The 20,020-nt window shown below is 39.1% G+C and overlaps 1 protein-coding gene across 6 annotated transcripts in view; it reads left to right on the top strand.

Moving 5' to 3' along the window:
* LOC122558896 (tubulin tyrosine ligase 3-like) overlaps positions 1 to 20,020 on the top strand; it is a 71,576-nt gene that overhangs the window by 2,265 nt on the left and 49,291 nt on the right. For 3 of the 6 annotated variants that reach the window (XM_087994171.1, XM_043707819.2, XM_043707821.2), the window contains exons 2-7: positions 3,586 to 3,717; positions 4,222 to 4,331; positions 4,794 to 4,936; positions 9,342 to 9,407; positions 10,548 to 10,652; positions 12,321 to 12,430. In XM_087994171.1, the coding sequence (XP_087850297.1) occupies positions 9,377 to 9,407; positions 10,548 to 10,652; positions 12,321 to 12,430 (246 nt within the window). In that variant the 5' untranslated portion in view covers positions 3,586 to 3,717; positions 4,222 to 4,331; positions 4,794 to 4,936; positions 9,342 to 9,376. Of the gene's footprint in view, positions 1 to 3,585; positions 3,718 to 4,221; positions 4,332 to 4,774; positions 4,937 to 9,341; positions 9,408 to 10,547; positions 10,653 to 12,320; positions 12,431 to 20,020 lie in introns of all 6 variants that reach the window. The other 3 variants (XM_087994169.1, XM_087994170.1, XM_043707820.2) reach the window with 3 other exon arrangements.

Genomic DNA, 20,020 nt, shown 5'->3' with positions numbered 1-20,020 from the left:
GGCCATTTCCATGTTTCAGCACCAAACTTTGTCCCTTGAAGTAAACTGTCTCTCTCGCTTACAGGAGGCTTGTATCCGACATTGGCCTTCCTGATGCAATTTGATCCTCCACCCCAGGTCCAGGAAATCTGCTCCCCACTAGCAACTCTGCTGGTGTAATCAATTTGTTGCATGAGCAGTGGTCCGATAATCTAATAGGATCTGGGACAGTTTGGTATGAATTGAAGATGCAGGCTACGTCTTTAAGCCTGCCTTCAAAGTTTAGACATAAATGTGGGGGAGCTGCTGGCGATAATTGTTGTCCTTGTCGGCACTCTGAACATTCAACATGGCTATGTCTACATCCCAACGCTGTAACCTCTTACAAATATCTTCATTTTGGACAGGTGTTCAGCCAGTTTCTGGCAATGATCTTTGCTTAGGACGGTCATTCTTGCTCTCGATGATAAAATGGATCCGTTAGAATTTTCCACAGTACAGACAGATCTGGTGGACAAATACTAATGTGTGCAGCTACATCAATATAAATCCATAGTACTTAAAAGGAGTGTGAGAAGGGCTGAAAAATGGCATAGACTAATGATACCCCAAATGGCAGTCACATATATTGGTACAAACCCTTAAGGGTATTAATTGTAGCATACTTCTGGGAAGCTTCATCTCACTGCAATTGCAGGTACGCATTGCTCATGTCCAGCTTTGTGAAGGAAAACCACTGCACCAGCTTTGTGTATGTCCTCTATGTGAGGGATTGGGTATTAATCCAGCAGTTTACCATTTGTTACCATTTGACCCCTCAAAGGCGAACCGACCTATCGGGTTTCACATTTGATATAACCAATGCTACCCATTCCATAAAGTAGTTGGTTTGATGATTCCTTCACTTCCAGCCTTCTTATTTTTGCCTCTCCTTTTGCATGTTAAGCAACTGGCACTGGGCAGGCCTTGGAGAATTGTGGAATTTCTTCCTGGTCAACATGCAATCCTGAAAAACTCCAGATGTTTAATTAGGACTTTACTCAGGCAGCTATTTCTGAACTGAAAAAAGTTAAGCCAATCAAGTTGAATCTTTCTCAACAAATTTCACCCCATCAAGCTTGGGCCCAAGTCTTTTACTGCAATCAGTGGTAACTGAACCAGCTGAATCTCATTTGAGAAATTCTACCCTTAATCTGTAAAGGTAACCCAGTATAGGTTCTCAGTCTAGCCAACGTCTTGCACAAACATAAGGGCTGGAGTCCAGAGCGAATATTGTTAGAGACTGGTTCTGCAATCACCGAAACATCCACGGTGGTATCGACCTCCATTAGAACCAGGTGACCATTTAACTAAATATTTATTTTGATTGGTTCTAATTTGGATGTTGCTATGCAATTTAACTATCCTGGATACCACCCTACGAGTTCTCATTCTCAATTTAGTGGGACCCTTTTTGCTGTCTTGAGTTCACATACTAGCAGCAACTACAATGACTTGCTGGCCTGAATCCTAAAGAATATGTTAACTCTTTGGCCGAGACTTGGCTTTGTTTTGGGGTTTTGCTGTGGGCTGACCTGTTCAATATATGTCCTGAGTGAGACTATGCTATTGCTTTCAGTCATGAGGTGTCCCTCAAGCTCAGTTGGTCTGGCGAGGATGTCCACTTCCATTGGCATGCCCTATAATTCATATGCTTCACTTGCTGCATTTTCTAATGACAAAGTCAGTTGTCATTTTGAAGTCCAGTGTCTGTTTGAAGTCCAGTTGGACTTCAGCTAATTGGTGCTTTTACATGGTTATTAATCCCACATACCAAACAGTCTCTCAACATCTCATTAAAACATGCCTCTGCCTGTCTTCTTAACCTCGTCAAAACTCAAAACAGGGATTCCCCTGGTTCTTGAACTGCCAAGTAAAACACATAGTAGAGATTCTTCTCAGAATTAGAGGCGGCTTGGGGCCATAATATTCCTTAACTAAATTTGTCAACTCTTGAAAGCTTTTAGTATCAGGTGATGTTAGGCTCCTAATAACCGAAAAAACACTGCGGGACCACAAGCTGTCAGGAGAATTATTCGTTGCTTTTCATCTGCTCCAGTCTCATTTGCCTGGAAAAAATAATGCCTTTTCGCATACTGGGCCCAGCCTTTGACGGCGGGATTGAACGAGTCAAGCTTCCCAAATAATAGCATGATGCCATAAATGCTTACTCCAACTCAAAGACATCTGTTGCGAGCGAATTTCTTCAGGAATGTGCTTTTTTTTCTCATTGCCACTGAAATATCTAGACAGAAGCTGGTGTCCTGTCATCACATCACCCTTTATTTACATGTGCCTAGTACTTGACATGGATCCAGCTCCCTCACAGCCAGCTGTCAGTGTCAACAGAATCTCTGACACTCCTGTTCATATCTGTCAGATAGGACTCCTTGATTGGATCAAGTTAACAGGCCTCATATTCTATGAGGTCCACTTGGCTGACCTTGTTACAATCACTATAGTAAAATCTAACAAAACCCAAGACAATATAAGCATAAAAGCTGAAGGTTTGCATGTAGTAACATTGCCCTAAGCAAATTTGAAAACCTTTGTGTTCACAGCCTTGAGTAAATGTGTTAGACTGTCTGCAATGTTCAATGCAATGTGAGGTCCTCTTATCCTGAGGGCATGTTTAAAATATTGACAACAAAGTTGCTTGCCTTGTACCAGTCACAACAGGAAAATAAGTCCTCTACATATTTTATACATACAACTATTTGTGGTATGTGAATTCACAGTAAGTCCCTAATGTTGTTGCCCAAAATGTAAAATAATGCAGTAAAGACAAATATTATATTAATGCATAATGGTATGCATGCCAATTTTGTAACTGGATCATGTTTGGAAACAAATACTGTCGCTATTTTAAGTACAAACTCTTGTCATTGTTAAGTTTGATCTAAATATGAATTCAGTACTTGTGGACTGTGCAATGTAATTAATTAAAATACAGTTGACTGATGACAATTTAATATTTTTGCATAATCACTCAAATTATCCACTAATTTGAATTAAGAAGCATAAAGAAAACTTCAACCTGTACATTTGGTTGCAATTGTTTCAATTGTCAGATAATTTGAAAGAAGCAACTTAAAATTAAAAGTTAATTCCATGGAGTATAACTTGCTTTCATTGAATTTTCCCATAACAATGAGCTCATTTCGCGCTCTTAGTTTACTGGTGAAGTATAAAGGTTTGCAAATTGTAACATATTAATGTTATTAAAAAGTAAACCTAATATCAAAACGGCTGTTATCCACATATAGTCCAGAAGCCCAGTGGAAGTGGATAATAAAAGACTGAACTTGCAAGTCATGGAAACAAAATATTAAACACAAATTAAAATCAAGACAATAATAAGCAACAACAACAGTATAAAAATAGGATATGAAACAAAGGAACTAAGTACAAAGAGATAATAGAAAGAGATTAGCTTTCAACTCCCAGTAATTCCAGGACAAAACTCATGCAACATTGTGGTAATTGTATAAGATATATTGTAACAAGACAGCATATAAGGTTATCAGAGACAACAAAACTAACATTCAATTCTTGTTGAATAAACAGCAACTGCAGCCAAACCTCCTGGATTCAACACACAAGATGAAACTAACTGAGAACCTGTTGGAATCAGTGATTGAAGCACATATCTTCTAGTCATTTGTACTGATTATCTTCTGAATAAACATTTATGAACAGGTAAACTTTATTCTTTCTTTTCACTGTGTTAACATTAGTGTTTACTTATTTTGTTCCTTCTGGTAAGGGAGAGCATAGTTCATCTGCGGAGTAATTTACCAGACTATTACGCATTAGCTAGCCGGGCACTCACTCACAGGTCAGTGAGCGCATCAGGGTTAATGTTTCCCATCTTCACAAAAAAATACTCCACCAATGTGAAATGTTCTTTCCACAAAAGAATTAATGACACTAGAGGACATAAAGGAATGGAATGAGAGACATCAGTAGCAACTAGGTAGGCATCAGTGTGACTGGAAAAATTCATAATGATTGGATCAGTTTTTTCATTTAAATTTACCAGCAATATTTCAGTATATTTTTCTTTAAAATTACATCCTAATAAAACTAAATACAATATTACTAAACATCTTAGTTACATTTGAATTTTTAAACTTGAGTTTAATTGTCTTTGTGCATACGTTTTCCTGATTCTTCTAAAACAATACACTTATATATCTGTAGGTAGTATACTAGAGAGAAGATGAACAAAAATGTTGCATCCAAATTGGATACCATCGCCTTGTCCAGCTGAAAAAGGCACACACAACCAAATGTTGTGAGAACGAAGAAAGGTGATTTTTTTAAAACATAAAATGCATATTGTCAAATTCGATAGTTCTCAGGACCAAATGACTAAATTCTGACGTAGATGCTGTGAATAAAGGGATTTTACATTATGTGTAGAAAGAAATTCACTCTTGAATATAATGAATAAAAGCAAAATACTGCAAATGCTGGAAATCTGAAAGATCAACGGAGAATGGTAGAGATGCTTATCAGATTTGGCAGCATCTAAGGAGAGAGAAACAGAAATTAGTGTTTTGACTCTTATTCACAACTCATAACTAATACAGTATTACATTAGGGTGGCAAGGTTCTACCTGCTCTAAGGATGTCTATTTTCTTGGAACTCAAAACACTTACTGTTTGGAGTCCAATATGGCTTGTCTTCAGAATGTAATTGAAATGTTAACTGTGTTAGACAGGTGCTATCAGATCTACTGAGTCTCTATAGTATTTTACTATTATTTCAGATTTCAGAAATAAAAGCATCTGCTTTTATTACTGTGCCTCGTTGTCAAAGGATATTCTGAGATTGACAGCAATGTCACTGACGGTCAGCCTTGAATTCCAGTCTCTTGCACATTTCTGATTTTTATTATTCCACCGTTGACAGGTATGCCCTTTACTCAAAGTTTTGGAAGTTCATCCATATACCTCTCCATTTTGAACTCCTACATAATCTTCTCATAACCTCCTTGTTTGGCAAAGCTTTTGGTCACCTGCCTAACATTCTGCTGAATAACTCAAATTATGCTTGATAACTGTGAGGTGCCTTTGGATATTTTGCTATGTTAAAGACACTATATAAATGCAAATTTATTGTTGTAGATTAAATCAGGTTGCTACTCTTTGATCAGTCAATGATTTCAATGCTTAATTAACAGCAAACTCTTTTGGTAAAAGAGGAGAACCATGAAATTGACAGGTATTTCCATCAATTTGAAAATGATAAATGTCCTTGCCAACACTATGGAACAAAAATACTTCAGAGAACAGAACAGTGCCCAGTTTTTAAAACTGAATGTTTTTACTGTAACAAAATAAGTCACGTTCAGAAAATATGCCAGAGCAGAACACAGCTACAGAAAAGCAAAAGGTTGAAGAACTACACACAAATAGATGAATGAGATCAAACCATTAGAATAAGAATGGAATTTGTAGGAGACAGCCTTATGTTTCTAATATTCTGCTTGGTATATAGGTGCTATTCAGGTCATCTGTAAATATTTGCCATAATGCAATACATGTCATATTGAGTACTCAACAAAACTCTTCTAGTCAGACCAGAAAGGTAGATATCCAAATCACACAAGATTCCTTCAGGGTGAGGAACACATTCACAACAATCTTGTATGTCAGAAAGAAGGAGGGAGAGTTTACAAGTTGGTGTTTTGACATGATAAGTGGAGATCCATGTGTATAGAGAGGTGAGAAAAAATAAGGTGAAATGAGAATGGGAAAATTATTAACTCAGAACCACAATGAAGAAGAAACACTGGAAGTAACTGGTTGTTATGCAAGTTTCGATCATTTATCAGTATATTGGTTTTTTTGGTCTGTAATGATGTGGAGCAGATTGACTCAATACTTCAGTGGAGAAAGTGAGGTCTGCAGATGCTGGAGATCAAAGTTGAAACTTTATTGCTGGAACAGCACAGCAGGTCAGGCAGCATCCAGGGAACAGGAGATTTGACGCTTCGGGCACAGGCCCTTAAGCTTGTTATTAGCAAACCTACTGAAATGAGGTGTAGTTAGTTACAAATTTCAAAAATTCTTAAGTTCCAATGGTAACTCTGTCAATTTTCCTCTTTGCAATTTTTTCTGTGACATTGTGCACTATATTTTTGGTTGTTTTCACCACATTTCCTAATACCTACCTTTCTAATGAGATATTTTAGTATCATTCAACTAATTTACAGGAGACTCAAAAAGATCTCAGCAAATCAGAGGTAAACTTGGAACCTGATACCCTACCGAACAGGATATTACAAGCTAATTAGTTATGTCACCATCTCAGACACCTGGAACTGAGTCAAAATCCTCCTATTCTGCTTGATAAATCATAACAATCTCTTTCTCTCATAGGAGTCTTATTAAGCACTATAAAAAGGGACATTTTTGCAATTGAATAAGACAAGATCTTTAGCAATTAACAAACTGAGTATAAAGGAAGAATTAGATTCCAATCTTTGGCCTGACAATTATTCAGTTAGCTAACAACCTCAGTCTATAAGGAAGATCCATCCACCTTGATCCAGCAACCCAATCTCTGAAGAGGCCATTTGCACTGGTAGAAAGTCACAGGCTACTTAGACCAACTATGTAAGTCTCTTGGCTACAAACAATTCCTTGAGGAATGAAGTAGAATTAATACCGATATACTTCAGATCGTGTCATGGAATCCTTTTATGTAATTGACTCATTGGAGTAGAAACTAAATTAAAATCTAATGCAAAAAACTTTAGGATACATATTTTCCCACAAAAGCAGTTAGCTCAAGCCTGAACGTTCCTAATTTGGCAAATAAGACTTGCTTTAAATGGCCTCGTTACATCTAGCTTTGGTTCAAGTATATTGGAGGTGGGATAGGGAACTTTGTCCACCAACCCTGGAAGGTGATCAAAGGCAGATATCTGGATACAGGCTGATTGAAAGGCCCATCTTGGTTCTCTGGCACTTTGTTCCGGTTGTTTTAGAAGCTGTTAGACCTTCTAAACTTCATCCAATGGGTCCAAGTTGTCTTTTCAACCATCCACATAATTCAAACTGTCAAGTTATTTCAATTATTCTAGGTACAGAGCCGCAAGGAACACAGCCAAATTAGAAGCTGCAATTAAATCATTTTTGTTTGTCTGTGTGCTCTCAAAGTTGGCAGGTGTGGAGACTGATAGTTGGGTATTAGACATTGTAAAATTTAAGGCAGAGAATGTACCAGTGGTTGCTACATTTAATTTCACCTAGGAATGGGAGAAGGATCATGTTGGAATGTTTTGTTAGATTAAATGATCAGTTCAAAGGTTTGTGTACGGCAGGTGAACAGTTAGTCAGAAGCAGGGGAAGAGACCTGTATCCCAGCTAAAGTGTTACAGTATTAAGTAGTGTGCTTGTTTCATGGGCTCAGGGACACTTGTTTAGGGCTGAATACATGGTGGCTTTATGTTGCTGTTCAAATGGGTCTCTAGAAAGCTCGGGAATACTTTTCGGCTAAGTGAAGCTAATACGAAGCTATCTGCTGGAGAACTGGCATGTGGATCAATAAGAAAACCTACATTAGTGAAGCTGGCAGTTGGAGCAAAAGATGTGCTGGTGAGCATTGAGGTTCTGCTCATAGCAGCTCGATTGCTGAAATTATGCAATGCTTAGATGCGAGACTGCAATCTTTTGAATCTATCATGATGCAGTCTTAGTAAAAAGATAAAATCACACAACACCAGGTTATAGTCCAACAGGTTTAATTGGAAGCACACTAGCTTTCGGAGCATCACTCCTTCATCAGGTGATAATGCTTCCAATTAAACCTGTTGGACTATAACCTGGTGCTGTGTGATTTTTAACTTTGTACACCCCAGTCCAACACCGACATCTCCAAATCATTAGTAAAAAGAGATTGAGTAATTTGGAGGCCAATATTTATTGAGGCAATCAAGTTGGAGTGACATTTAATAGAAATCAGAGGCTGGATCTTTGAAAGAGAGGGGATTAAATCTCTCACGAGCGGGACAGAGTTGTAAAAAGTTGTGATTCACTGAAGTCTTGGTGGCTTGCTGAGAAATTAGTGGAATCTGTCTTGCTGTGATTTTCATTGAAAATGCAGTTTGTAGTGTGTTAACTCCACTTTGCCTGGGTAATTCATGTTTACCTCATATTAATACTAGAGGTATGAAGATAAGATAGGTATTTTTGATTGTTGTTTACTGGACTAATCAATGGAATGAATGGATTGTCTGATGAGGAAAGGCTAAACAGACAAGGCCTGTATTCCCTGGAGTTCAGAAGAATTAGAGATGACTTAACTGAAACATATAAAATCCTGAAGGGACATGACTTAGTGGATATCAAAAAGGTGTTTTCTCTTGTCAACCTAAAACTAGGGGTCATAGTTTAAAAATAAGGTTTAAGGCAGAGATGGGAAACATATTTTTATCTCAGAAGGCTATATGTCTTTGAATCTTAAAATATTTTTAAGGCAGAGGTAGATAGGTTCTTGATTACCAAAGAGATGTAAGATTATTGGGGATATGCAGCAATAAAGCAAAATCAGATCAGCCATGATCTTATTGACTGGTTGAGCAGGCTCTAACGGCCGAATATCCTACTCTTGTACCTTGTTTGTATGTTTGTACATTTTACTCATATTTATGTAGAAATTTGTTTTGTTTTTTGTAACTATGGAATTGTGTGACTTTATTCTCTTTGAATTAACTGGGAATTTCAAATTTTACCCACTTTAGACAAAAGTTACTGGCTCGTAAATGGATCATAATGGATTTGTCAGTCTGGTCTGCGATTGTAACAGAGTTTCAAGTCAAAAAGAAAACAGATACTTCCATTAGACTTAATGAAAGGAAAGAAAAAAGTGGCCTCCTTTCCTTTGCCTAATCAAGTATCTTCATGGAATGAGATGAGGAAATAAGGGTTCCTGTTGAAGGAAAATGAAAACCAGAGGAAGAAATAAAGCAGTGTTATGTGGAACTGGAGCTTAGCACTATTGAAATAGTTGTTAGTGGAGAGGGGTATTGGCATAACCGTCCAATAAACATTCATATGTGATCATTCAGTTTATTGAATTGTTGTTTGACAGACTACCACCCCTCTATAGAAGTTGATCAGAAATTTTGCAGTTCCTTTAACTTTACAAATCTGTCAAGAAAATAAATTAAACTCAAAAAAACCCTCTAGCTTTAATTTGTGGGCAGAATTATTATTGTGACACAAATATCACATAGCTCTCAATTTCTTATACAAGCTGCTAATTTTGTTGGGACAGTTCATAATTCTAACAGTTCTGTTACTTTCAGAACAGAGCAAAAATACCTATAGGATCAAGGACAAGATGGCTGGTGGAAGCTGTCCCGAGGAGAATGGTAAGGTGGAAAGTGTTGTGGAACTACTGCAGGGCTTCCCAAAGCAGTGGGTCAGAGACCACAAGTGAAATTTGAGTCCTGGGTCCTGACTCGGTAATAGCCGATGTGGAGCTCCATCCAATTTTTTAATGGCTGTGCTGCCAATGTAACTGGCCCTTTCTATTAAGTTTGTTCTTATCCCATTCTCACACTCTCACTGAGGGGTCATGACAAAATTTTCAAGCCTCAATATGAGGGGTCACAATGAGAAAAAGCTGGGAAAGTACTGAACCACTGCATTGCAGGTGTGGCTCCTCTCAAAATTTATTAAAACATCACACTTTTCCTTCGAAAAATTGACCCACTTTTGCTAATTTCATCATCAGCCCACCAATTGGCTCTAGGCAGCTTTTAAAAGCACCATAGCTGGTCAGATTCAAATTCGCACCATTTTTCAAAAGATCAGAAAATTCATGAGCATATTATGATCTTTATCCATTAATGTTATTTCAGGTGATGATTTGATCAATACAAGATTTGTACATCTATATGAACCAGAGTGGGATTGATCGCTTACTATTGCAGGTTTTAATCAGGGGTTAATGTATCGTATTTAATGTGATTTCTTGCATTATAGCTAAGCCACACCTGAACAAAGCCTCATACTGCCAATAATTATGAGTAAATTAAGAAATCAACTACACATAACCTATTCATTCTTGGATGGATTTAGAGAGTAATAACAGATAGGAAGGATGAATTTCCATCCTAAGCACTGCACAGCAATTTTGATGCATCGTCAAAGCAAAGTCACATAGAACATGCATTTTAGCCCCTCCACTGAACCAGAATATTTGAAAAAATAACACTGTTATCATAATCATGCACTCATTATAGCTTTATGCACGTCATGTTTGATAGGAGACAGGGTTTTGGATGAGGTAAACAACTACTTTTTAGAAAGTGAGCCAAAGTAATATGCAGCTCTCAAACTTAATGAATAAAATCCTGCTAAGTAATTTTATGGAAGCACATAAAAGGTTAGGAATCAAAGCATTAGAAGAATGGTGACTTACTTCCCTCTGCCTGATTTAGATTTCACAGAATTGGGAATCCATGTGTATCCATGTCTTAATTAGATTTCTCTTCTCATTGACCCAGTTCCTGCGAAACAGGATGACCCAGTTCAAATCATGGATGGAATCAGTTTGAAACAGAATTGCAAATCCCATTATACTGAAGCCAAAGGGACAAACAAGAGTTGTGGTGAGAAAAATATTGCTTCAGTATTGTTGTAGCCATATCATCTTGAACTCAAACTGATTCTTAATTTGTACATCACACTGATTCACATTGTATCTGAAATTCACAAGGACTTTTGATGTTCATGTTACGTTTCATTCACATTGCACATTTGCTATATTGATAGGGTGAATGCAATGCTTATAATTCACTGTGAATCACAGACACTCAAATTGTACTCTTAGACCACTTGTGCTTGCATCTGTAACTTCTCACAATACAAACAACTTCTGCACAGTTGCATTGCTTTCATTATAACTACAATTCTCACTGGTTTTGTGTGGTTTGGACATACTCATACATACTCATGCTTTGTATTCCTGTGACTGACACTGCCTGTAATTTCCATTATGCATATTGCATTGATATTGCACGGTAGACCTGTATTCTTCTGCTGTTAGAGCATAAGAACATTAGACATAGGAGCAGGAGTAGGCCATTTGGCCCCTCAACACTGCCCTGTATTCAACAGAACATGGCTGAACTACCCCAGGCCACATCTCCTGTTTGTGCAAGGTCAGCATAGCAATCAATTCTCTGACATCTTAAAAATCTATCTACCTCCTTTTTAAATACTTCTAGTAGTCTACCCTCCCTGACTCTCTGGGATAGAGAATTCCAGACATTTATTACTGTCTGGCAGAAGAAATTGCTTTGTATCTCAGTTTTAACCTAGTCTCCCCTTATTCTGTAACTATGTCCAGTAGTCCAAGATTTCCCCCACTTTGGAAAGATCTTCTCAACATTTATTGTGTCAAGCACTCGCAGAACCTTGTATGTATCTACCACATGAACGATGTTACTATCATTCTCTCATGGTATACCTGTACCGTACACATCATCTCATTATAATTGTAATTTCATACTGTACATCTGTATTATTTTTGAATTGCATTTTAAAGTGTACATTTTTATATTATTTTATTAGTTGATATTATTTTCATACTGTTTATCTGGATTATTCTCTCACTGAAACTTTTACACACACTGTACCTGTGTCTTTTACATTTAATCAGTTTTGATTTTGGATCAAAATGGAAAGAACTGCAGATACTGTAAATCAGAAACAAAAGCAGAAATTGCTAGAAAAGCTCAGCAGGTCTGGCTGCATCTGTGGAGAGAAATCAGAGTTAATGATTTGGGTCGACTGACCCTTCCCCTTGATATTGGATCAATTTTTTTTTTAAGTGAGAGATCTACCACAGTAATCTCACAGAATGTCTGCCCACTCTATTGTCTCCACATTTAAATTTGCAGACAATGAATAATGCCTGAAATAGAAACATTTTGCTTTGAAAGGTATTTGTAAGATATTTTAAATGCAACAATATGAGATAATTTGTAATCTTGCAGTATCAACTGTATTTCTTAATAACAACTTCACAATTCAAGTAGCAGTTAGACATTCCTTGGAGTATCGCATAGACCTTTATTATCTATCTCTTTGAAACTGAAGGTAAGATAATTGTGTTATTACCAATCTGCTGACATTTTACTGTTTATGCAGAAATTATTTATAGTTTAATAGGGAGATTATTTTATTGTGGATTTGGATCCTATAACTTGCCAGAGCATTTAGACCCAATGCAAGTTGATGTGAGATTTAAGAATTTCTTTTAATTGATTCCACAGAGAATCTGGTAACCAAAGAGATTAAATTCCAAAAGCCTCACATGAATGGGTCAGAGCTAAATCTTGATAGAATGAAAACCTGCAAGCGCCTTGTGGAGAAAGCTGTTAAGGTAAAAGCCAAAATTTGGCAAAATTTTAAACTGTTGTTTTGTTCAGAGCTATCCAATGTATTAGAAGGTAAAGTTTGGGTTGTAACACCTATAGTCAAGGGCCAGCCTTGATGCTAAAACTTCAGTATTCCATTTGTTACAAATCAAAAAAGGTAAAGTGAATGCAGAACCATCATTTGACTTGACTCTGGACTGGACTACGTTGCACTTCTTAAAAATATTTCTCACATCACTTGTGTTTGACACTGTATGGTATGTAACCAGACATAAAAATGAGCTTTGAGCTCATTGTACCTCACAAACACATTGTAGGCACATTTCTAATTCACTTAACATTCAGTTAATTCTCACCAGTCCTGCATATGCTCTCTATATATTTAAATTTTAACCCATGGGAAAAAAGCACCTGCCACTCTCTGCACAGTACTGTTGGCAAATGCAGCAAAACATACAAACATATAAATTAGAAGCAGGAGTTGGTTCCTCAAACCTGCTTCACTATTCAGGAAGATCATGGTTGATCTTATTATTCCACCTTCCCACCTGTTCGTGACAACCCTGCATCTCTTTGTTTAACAAATGTATATCTAATTCTACCTTAAAAATATTTAAAGGATGTGCTTCCACTGCCTTTTGAGAAAGATTCACAATATCTGAGCGACATAATTTCTCCTAATATTTGCTTTAATTCAGTGACTCCTTCGTTCTAGATTCTCCATAAGAAGAAACTGCCTTTCTACATGCACCCTGCAAATTACATTTAGACCATAAGACCATAAGACATAGGAGTGGAAGTAAGGCCATTCGGCCTATTGAGTCCACTCCGCCATTTAACCATGGCTGATGGGCATTTCAACTCCACTTACCCACATTCTCCCCGTAGCCCTTAATTCCTTGTGACATTAAGAATTTATCAATCTCTGCCTTGAAGACATTTAGCGTCCCGGCCTCCACTGCACTCCGCGGCAATGAATGCCACAGGCCCACCACTCTCTGGCTGAAGAAATGTCTCCACATTTCTGTTCTGAATTGACCCCCTCTAATTCTAAGGCTCTGCCCACGGGTCCTAGTCTCCTCGCCTAACGGAAACAATTTCTTAGCGTCCACCCTTTCCAAGCCATGTATTATCTTGTAAGTTTCTATTAGATCTCCCTTTAACCTTCTAAACTCCAATGAGTACAATCCCAGGATCCTCAGCCGTTCCTCGTATGTTAGACCTACCATTCCAGGGATCATCCGTGTGAATCTCCGCTGGACACACTCCAGTGCCAGTGTGTCCCTCCTGAGGTGTAGGGCCCAAAACTGGACACAGTACTCCAAATGGGGCCTAACCAGAGCTTTATAAAGTCTCAGTAGCACATCGCTGCTTTTATATTCCAACCCTCTTGAGATAAATGACAACATTGCATTCTCTTTCTTAATCCTGGATTCAACCTGCATGTTTACCTTTAGAGAATCCTCGACTAGCACTCCCAGATCCCTTTGTACTTTGGCTTTATGAATTTTCTCACCGTTTAGAAAGTAGTCCATGCTTGTATTCTTTTTTCCAAAATGCAAGACCTCGCATTTGCTCACATTGAACTTCATCAGCCATTTCCTGGACCACTCTCCCAAACCATCTAGATCCTTCTGCAGCCTCCCCATTTCCTCAGTACTACTTGCCTGTTCACCTATCTTCGTATCATCGGCAAACTTCGCTAGAATGCCCCTAGTCCCTTCATCCAGATCATTAATATATAACATGAACAGCTGCGGCCCCAACACTGAACCCTGTGGGACACTGCTTGTCACTGGCTGCCATTCCGAAAAAGAACCTCTTATCCCAACTCTTTGCCTTCTGTCAGACAGCCAATCTTCAATCCATGCCAATAGCTCACCTCGAACACCATGGGCCCTCACCTTACTCAGCAGCCTTCCGTGTGGCACCCTATCAAAGGCCTTTTGGAAGTCTAGATAGATCACATCCACTGGGTTTCCCTGGTCTAACCTATTTGTCACCTCTTCAAAGAATTCTAACAGGGTTGTCAGGCACGACCTCCCCTTACTAAATCCATGTTGACTTGTTCTAATCTGACCCTGCTCTTCCAAGAATTTAGAAACCTCGTCCTTAACAATGGATTCTAGAATTTTACCAATAACCGAGGTTAGGCTAATTGGCCTATAATTTTCCATCTTTTGTCTTGATCCTTTCTTGAACAATGGGGCTACAACAACGGTCTTCCAATCATCCAGGACTTTCCCTGACTCCAGTGACTTTCGAAAGATCTCAACCAACGCATCCGCTATTTCCTCAGCCACCTCCCTCAGAACTCTAGGATGTAGCCCATCGGGGCCAGGAGATTTGTCAATTTTAAGACCTTTTAGCTTTTCTAGCACTATCTCTTTTGTAATGGCAACCATACTCAACTCAGCCCCCCTGACTCCCTTTAATTGTTGGGATATTACTCATGTCTTCCACTGTGAAGACTGACGCAAAGTACTTATTAAGTTCTCCAGTTATTTCCTTATCCCCCATCACTAGGCTTCCAGTATCAGTTTGAAGTGGCCCAATGTCTACTTTTGCCTGTTGTTTGTTTCTTATGTATTGAAAGAAACTTTTACTATCATTTCTAACATTACTGGCTAGCCTACCTTCATAGTTGATCCTCGCCTTCTTTATTTCTCTCTTTGTTATCCTCTGTTTGTTTTTGTAACCTTCCCAATCTTCTGATTTCCCAGTGCTCTTAGCCACTTTATAGGATCTCTCTTTTTCTTTGATACATTTCCTGACTTCCTTTGTCAGCCATGGCTGTCTAATCCCTCCCCGGATAATCTTTCTTTTCTTGGGGATGAACCTCTACTGTGTCCTCAATTATACCCACAAACACCTGCCATTTTTGCTCTACTGTCTTCCCTGCTAGGCTCTGCTTCCAGTCGATTTTCATCAGTTCCTCTCTCATGCCCTCGTAATTACCTTTATTTAACTGTAACACCATTACATCCGATTTTGCCTTCTCTCTTTCAAACTGCAGACTGAACTCTACCATATTCCTAAGTGTTCCCTTACTTTAAGATCTTTTATAAAATCTGGTTCTTTACAAAGCATGAGGTCAAAAATAGCCTGTTCCCTTGTGGGCTCCATGACAAGCTGTTCCAAAAGCCATCCTGTCAGCATTCCAAGAATTCCCTTTCTTTGGATTCACTGGTAACATTAATTATCTTGTCCACCTGTATATTGAAGTCCCCCATGATCACTGTGACCTTGCCTTTCTGACATGCCTTTTCTATTTCCCAGTACATGTTGCGCCTCTGGTCCTGACCACTGTTAGGAGGTCTGTATATAACTCCCATTATGGTTTTTTTGCCTTTGTGGTTCCTCAATTCCCACCCACACAGACTCCGCATCATCCGACCCTATGTCGTTCAGTGCCATAGATTTAATTTTGTTCTTAACGAACAAGGCCACCCCACCCCCTCTGCCCACCTCCCTGTCTTTTCGATAAGTTGTAAATCCTTGGATGTTTAACTGCCAGTCCTGAACCCCCTGCAACCATGTCTCTGTGATGCCTACCACATCATAATCATTCACGATGATCTGTGCCGTTAGTTCATCTACTTTGTTACGAATGCTACGAGCATTCAGGTAAAGTGCCTTAATGCTAACATTCTTATCATTAGAGATATTGGAAGTCATAAGATGTCCTAAGTTATCCTTCCTTTTTGTTGCATTCCTAATCTGCCTCAAGGTTAAATCCACCTGCATACATGCTATTCTCCTGCTTATCTTTCCATTTAACTCCATACTCCCTGTCGCTTTCACTTTCCCTTCTCCCCAACTCAGAAGTTTAAAGTCCTACTGACCACCCTATTTATCCTCTTTGCTAGAACATTGGTACCAGTTCGGTTCAGGTGAAGACCGTCCCAATGGTACAGATCCCCCCGGTTCCAAAACTGATGCCAATGCCCCATGAAATGGAATCCCTCTTTCCTACACCAACCCCTTAGCCACGTGTTTACTTTCCTAATTTTCTTATCCCTATGCCAATTGGCACGTGGCTCGGGCAGTAATCCGGAGATTATGACCCTTGAGGACCTGTACTTCAATTTCCTTCCTAGTGCTTGATAATCCTCAAACAGGATCTTATATGTTTGAATCAAGTCACCTCTTACTCTAAAACTCCAATGGATACAAGCCTAGCCATTCAAATTTTTCCTCATAAGAGAAATCACCCATTTCAGGTATTACTCTAGTAAAGTTTCTCTGAACGTTTTACAATCCATTTAAGTTCTTCCTTAAATAAGGAGACCGATAGTGTAAACAGTAGTCCAGATGTGATCTCGCCAATGCCTTGTACATGACAATCATAACTTCCATACTTATGTGTATCATCCCTTTTGCAATACACAATCTCAATCTATTACCTTTCCAAATACCTTGCTGTACCTGCATACTAAACTTTTGCAATTCACGCTCAAGGACACCAGGATCCCTCTACATCTCTAGGCACTACAATCTCTCAACATTTGGATAATATGTTTATTTTTGTATTTTTCCAGCAAAAATCAACAATTTCTCATTTTCCTGCATTTACTTCATTTACCAGATCTTTGTTCACTTAATTAATCTATCTATATCCCTTTAAAAGTTTTTTATGTCAGCTTCACAACTGACTTTCATATCTATCTTTATGTCATCAGGAAATTTAGCAACCATGCTTGTCATTCAAATCATTTGTATAAAGTGAATTAAGTGGAGGCCCCAGCACTAATCCCTGTGCCATGTCACTGGTTACATCCTGCCAGTTAGAACATTACCTATTTAAAATTTTCCCTCTTTCCTGTTAGCTGTCATTCATCTATCCAAGCCAACATGTTATCAGCCTACACCATAAGCTTTCTGCAATAACCTTTGATGGGGCACTTTATCAAATCTGGAAATCCAAGTACAGTACATAAGTTCCCTTTTACTGACAGCATGATACTTCCTTAAACAACGCCAATACATTTCTAAAAAAACATGATTTCCCTTTCATAAAACCATATTGGCTCTTCCTGGTTGCCTTGAATTTTTCTAAATGCCATGCTATAACATCTTTGATAATAGTTTCTAACATCTTCCCTATGACTGGCTTGCAGTTACCTGCTTTCTGGATGTACAGCATGGAAACAGACCCTTCGTTCCAACCTGTCCATGCCGATCAGATATCCCAATCCTATCTAGTCCCACCTACCAGCACCCGGCCCATATCCCTCCAACCCCTTCCTATTCATGCCGATCAGATATCCCAACCCAATCTAGTCCCACCTACCAGCACCTGGCCCATATCCCTCCAAACCCTTCCTATTCATATACCCATCCAAATGCCTCTTAAATGTTGCAATTGTACCAGCCTCCACCACTTCCTCTGACAGCTCATTCCATACACGAACCACCCTCTGTGTGAAAAAGTTGCCCCTTAGGTCTCTTTTATATCTTTCCCCTCTCACCCTAAACCTATGCCCTCTAGTTCTGGACTCCCCAACTCCACAGAAAAGACTTTGTCTATTTACCCTATCCATGCCCCTCATAATTTTGTAAACCTCTATAAGGTCACTCCTCAGCCTCTGATGCTCCAGGGAAAACAGCCCCAGCCTGTTCATCCTCTCCTTATAGCTCAAATTCTCCAACCCTGGCAACATCCTTGTAAATCTTTTCTGAACCCTTTCAAGTTTCACAACATCCTTCCAATAGGAAGGAGACCAGAATTGCATGCAATATTCCAACAGTGGCCTAACCAATGTCCTGTGCAGTCGCAACATGACCTCCCAACTCCTGTACTCAATACTCTGACCAATAAAGGAAAGCATACCAAACGCCTTCTTCACTATCCTATCTACCTGCAACTCCACTTTCAAGGAGCTATGAACCTGCACTCCAATACAAAGGAGATAAGAATTGCACGTAATATTCCAATAGTGGCCTAACCAATGTCCTGTACAGCCGCAAAATGACTTCCCAACTCCTGTACTTTGTACTCTGACCAATAAAGGAAAGCATACCAAATGCCTTCTACATTATCCTATCTACCTGCAACTCCACTTTCAAGGAGCTATGAACCTGCACTTCAAGATCTCTTTGTTCAGCAACACTCCCTAGGACCTTATCATATGTAGCACCCAAAATGTAGCACCTTGCGTTTATGTGAATTAAACTCCATCTGCCACTTCTCAGCCCATTGGCCCATCTCATCAAGATCCTGTTGTAATCTGAGGTATTCCTCTTTGTTGTCCACTACACCTCCAATTTTGATGTCATCTGTAAACTTACCAACTGTACCTCTTATGCTCACATCCAAATCATTTATGTAAATGACAAAAAGTAGAGGGCTCAGCACCGATCCTTGTGGCACTCCACTGGTCACAGGCCTCCAGTCTGAAAAACAACCCCCCACCACCACTTTCTGTCTTCTACCTTTAAGCCAATTCTGTATCCAAATAGCTAGTTCTCTCTGTATTCCATGAGATCCAACCTTGCAAATCAGTCTCCCATGGGGAACCTTGTCAAACGCCTTACTGAAGTCCATATAGATCATATCTACTGCTCAGCCCTCATCAATCCTCTTTGTTACTTTTTCAAAAAACTCAATCAAGTTTGTGAGACATAATTTCCTACGCACAAAGCCATGTTGACTATCCCTAATCAGTCCTTGCCTTTTCAAATACATATACATCCTGTCCCTCGGGATTCCCTCCAACAACTTGTCCACCATCGACGTCTGGCTTGCTGATCTATAGTTCCCTGGCTTGTCCTTACTACCCTTCTTAAACAGTGGCACTACGTTAGCCACCCTCCAGTCTTTCAGCACCTTACCTGTGACTATCAATGATACAAATAACTCAGCAAGAGACCCATCAATTACTTCTCTAGCTTCCCACAGAGTTTGAGGGTACACCTGATCAGGTCCTGGGGATTTATCCACCTTTATGCATTTCAAGACATCCAGCACTTCCTCCTCTCTAATATGGACTTTTTGCAAGGTGCCACCCTCTATTTCCCTAGACTCTATATCTTCCAAATCCTTTTCCACTGTAAGTACTGATGGAAAATACTCGTTTAGTAGCTCCCCCATTTTCTGTGGCTCCACACAAAGGCCGCCTTGCTGATCTTTGAGAGGCCCTATTCTCTCCCTAGTTACCCTTTTGTCCTTAATGTATTTGTAAAAACCCTTTGGATTCTCCTTAATTCTATTTGCCAAAGCTATCTCATGTCCCCTTTTTGCCCTCCTGATTTCCCTCTTAAGTGTACTCCTACTTTCTTTATACTCTTCTAAGGATTCACTCGATCTATCCCGTCTATACCTGACATATCCTTCCTTCGTTTTCTTAACCAAACCCTCAATTTCTTTAGTCATCCAGTATTTCCTATACCTACTAGCGTTTTCTTTCACCCTACCAGGAATATACTTTCTCTGGATTCTCGTTATCTCATTTCTGAAGGCTTCCCATTTTCCAGCCGTCACTTTACCTGCGAATATCTGCCCCCAGTCAGCTTTTGAAAGTTCTTGCCTAATACCGTCAAAATTGGCCTTTCTTCAATTTAGAACTTCAACTTTTAGATCTGGTCTATCCTTT

The sequence above is a fragment of the Chiloscyllium plagiosum genome, unplaced genomic scaffold (assembly GCF_037043375.1).
Source record: "Chiloscyllium plagiosum isolate Xiang-an unplaced genomic scaffold, Cpla_swu_hap1 HiC_scaffold_14, whole genome shotgun sequence".
NCBI classification, from domain to species: Eukaryota; Metazoa; Chordata; class Chondrichthyes; order Orectolobiformes; family Hemiscylliidae; genus Chiloscyllium; species Chiloscyllium plagiosum.
The sequence above is the reverse complement of the archived record's forward strand: the minus strand, read 5'-3'. Positions and strand labels throughout refer to the sequence as shown.